General features: G+C 49.8%; 1 protein-coding gene across 1 annotated transcript in view; it reads left to right on the top strand.

The window, feature by feature from the left end:
* Positions 1-6: 6 nt before the first annotated feature.
* Positions 7-1,185, top strand: part of LOC102043013 (torsin-1A) — a 6,052-nt gene continuing 4,873 nt past the window's right edge. The window contains exon 1 of the mRNA XM_005421289.2: positions 7-220. Coding sequence (XP_005421346.1) covers positions 34-220 — 187 coding nt within the window. The 5' untranslated portion in view covers positions 7-33. The remainder of the gene's footprint in view (positions 221-1,185) is intronic.

Raw genomic sequence — 1,185 nt, 5'->3', positions numbered from 1 at the left:
CCTGCTGAGCCAGGCTGGCTGGCAGCTCCCACCATGAAGCTCCTGAAGGCTGCTGTAATTTTTGTTCTTGTGCCCACCCTGACGCCGGCTTTTGACCCTCTCAGCGCTGCGGTGGTTGCGGGAGGCGCTGTCATGGCTTGGCATCTCTTGTCCTCCGACTCCTGGCTCAAGTGCCGCTTCCAGGAGTGCTGCAAAAGGAACAGCACTGTGAATTTCACAGGTAAGGCAGTGGGGAGGGCACGGGGGCCAGGCTGGTGTTCCTTCGCAAGGTGGTGAGAGCTTCCTTTGGTGGGCTTGTGGAAGAGAAGGGTCACCACCCACAGCGGCTCTACAAGGCAGAGACCTAATATATCTCTATATTCTACAGGGCAGACTAACCTAATATTCCTTATCCCACAAGAAGTTGTGTGTCTTGCTTCTCTGAGCAGTACCGGAGCATTTTCCTTGCTAATTTCTTGGTTTGTATTGGCAGAAATGGGCTGTGCTGGTTTATGGCACCATCAGGGTGGCAAATGCCGTTGATAGACCTCATCAATGTGTATAAATATGTAAATATCCACGGAGGTGGATCAGGCTCTTCCCGGTGGTGCCAATGACACGAATCGACAGGCAGGGAACGCAGCTTGGGAAAATATTGAAACTTTACATTGTGGTAAACTAACTCTGATATGCCTCAATGAACAAAGCCTGAGAGAGCCATATGTATTGTTGAGAGTGGACACCTGAAATGTAGACATTATGGAACACAAGGACATTTTGTCCGAGACTAGCAAAGACTCATTGTTAAGTGCCTACCAGAGGAAAAAGATACAAAAAAAACCCTAAAATTATGGACTAATTAACACAAGAAGCAAGAAATCAATAAGCAATAGAGAGTAGAATAGTAATTAATGGAAGAAAATGATGTAATTTAGAACCGATGAATAATAATTCTGTTGCTTGTTAAAACGGTATAAATAAGTAAAAAAAACTTTGTGTCTGTGTGGAGGCTGCAATTTGGCCGGCCTGGCCAGACTAAAGCAGCGCTCGCTCGCTAGCAAAGAGCCAGTATTGGTGTTTAATTTCCCTGGTGACGCGCTGTGTCCCGGGATCCGGCACCTCTGCCCGGCACAAAGATGGCGGCAGCCCCTCACGGGGCGGGGACGCGCGGCGCGCAGGCGCGGCGGGCGCGGCGCGCGCGCTCGG

Source organism: Geospiza fortis, unplaced genomic scaffold (genome assembly GCF_000277835.1).
Source record: "Geospiza fortis unplaced genomic scaffold, GeoFor_1.0 scaffold27, whole genome shotgun sequence".
Taxonomy (NCBI): Eukaryota; Metazoa; Chordata; class Aves; order Passeriformes; family Thraupidae; genus Geospiza; species Geospiza fortis.
This window is presented reverse-complemented; position numbering and strand designations above follow the sequence as displayed.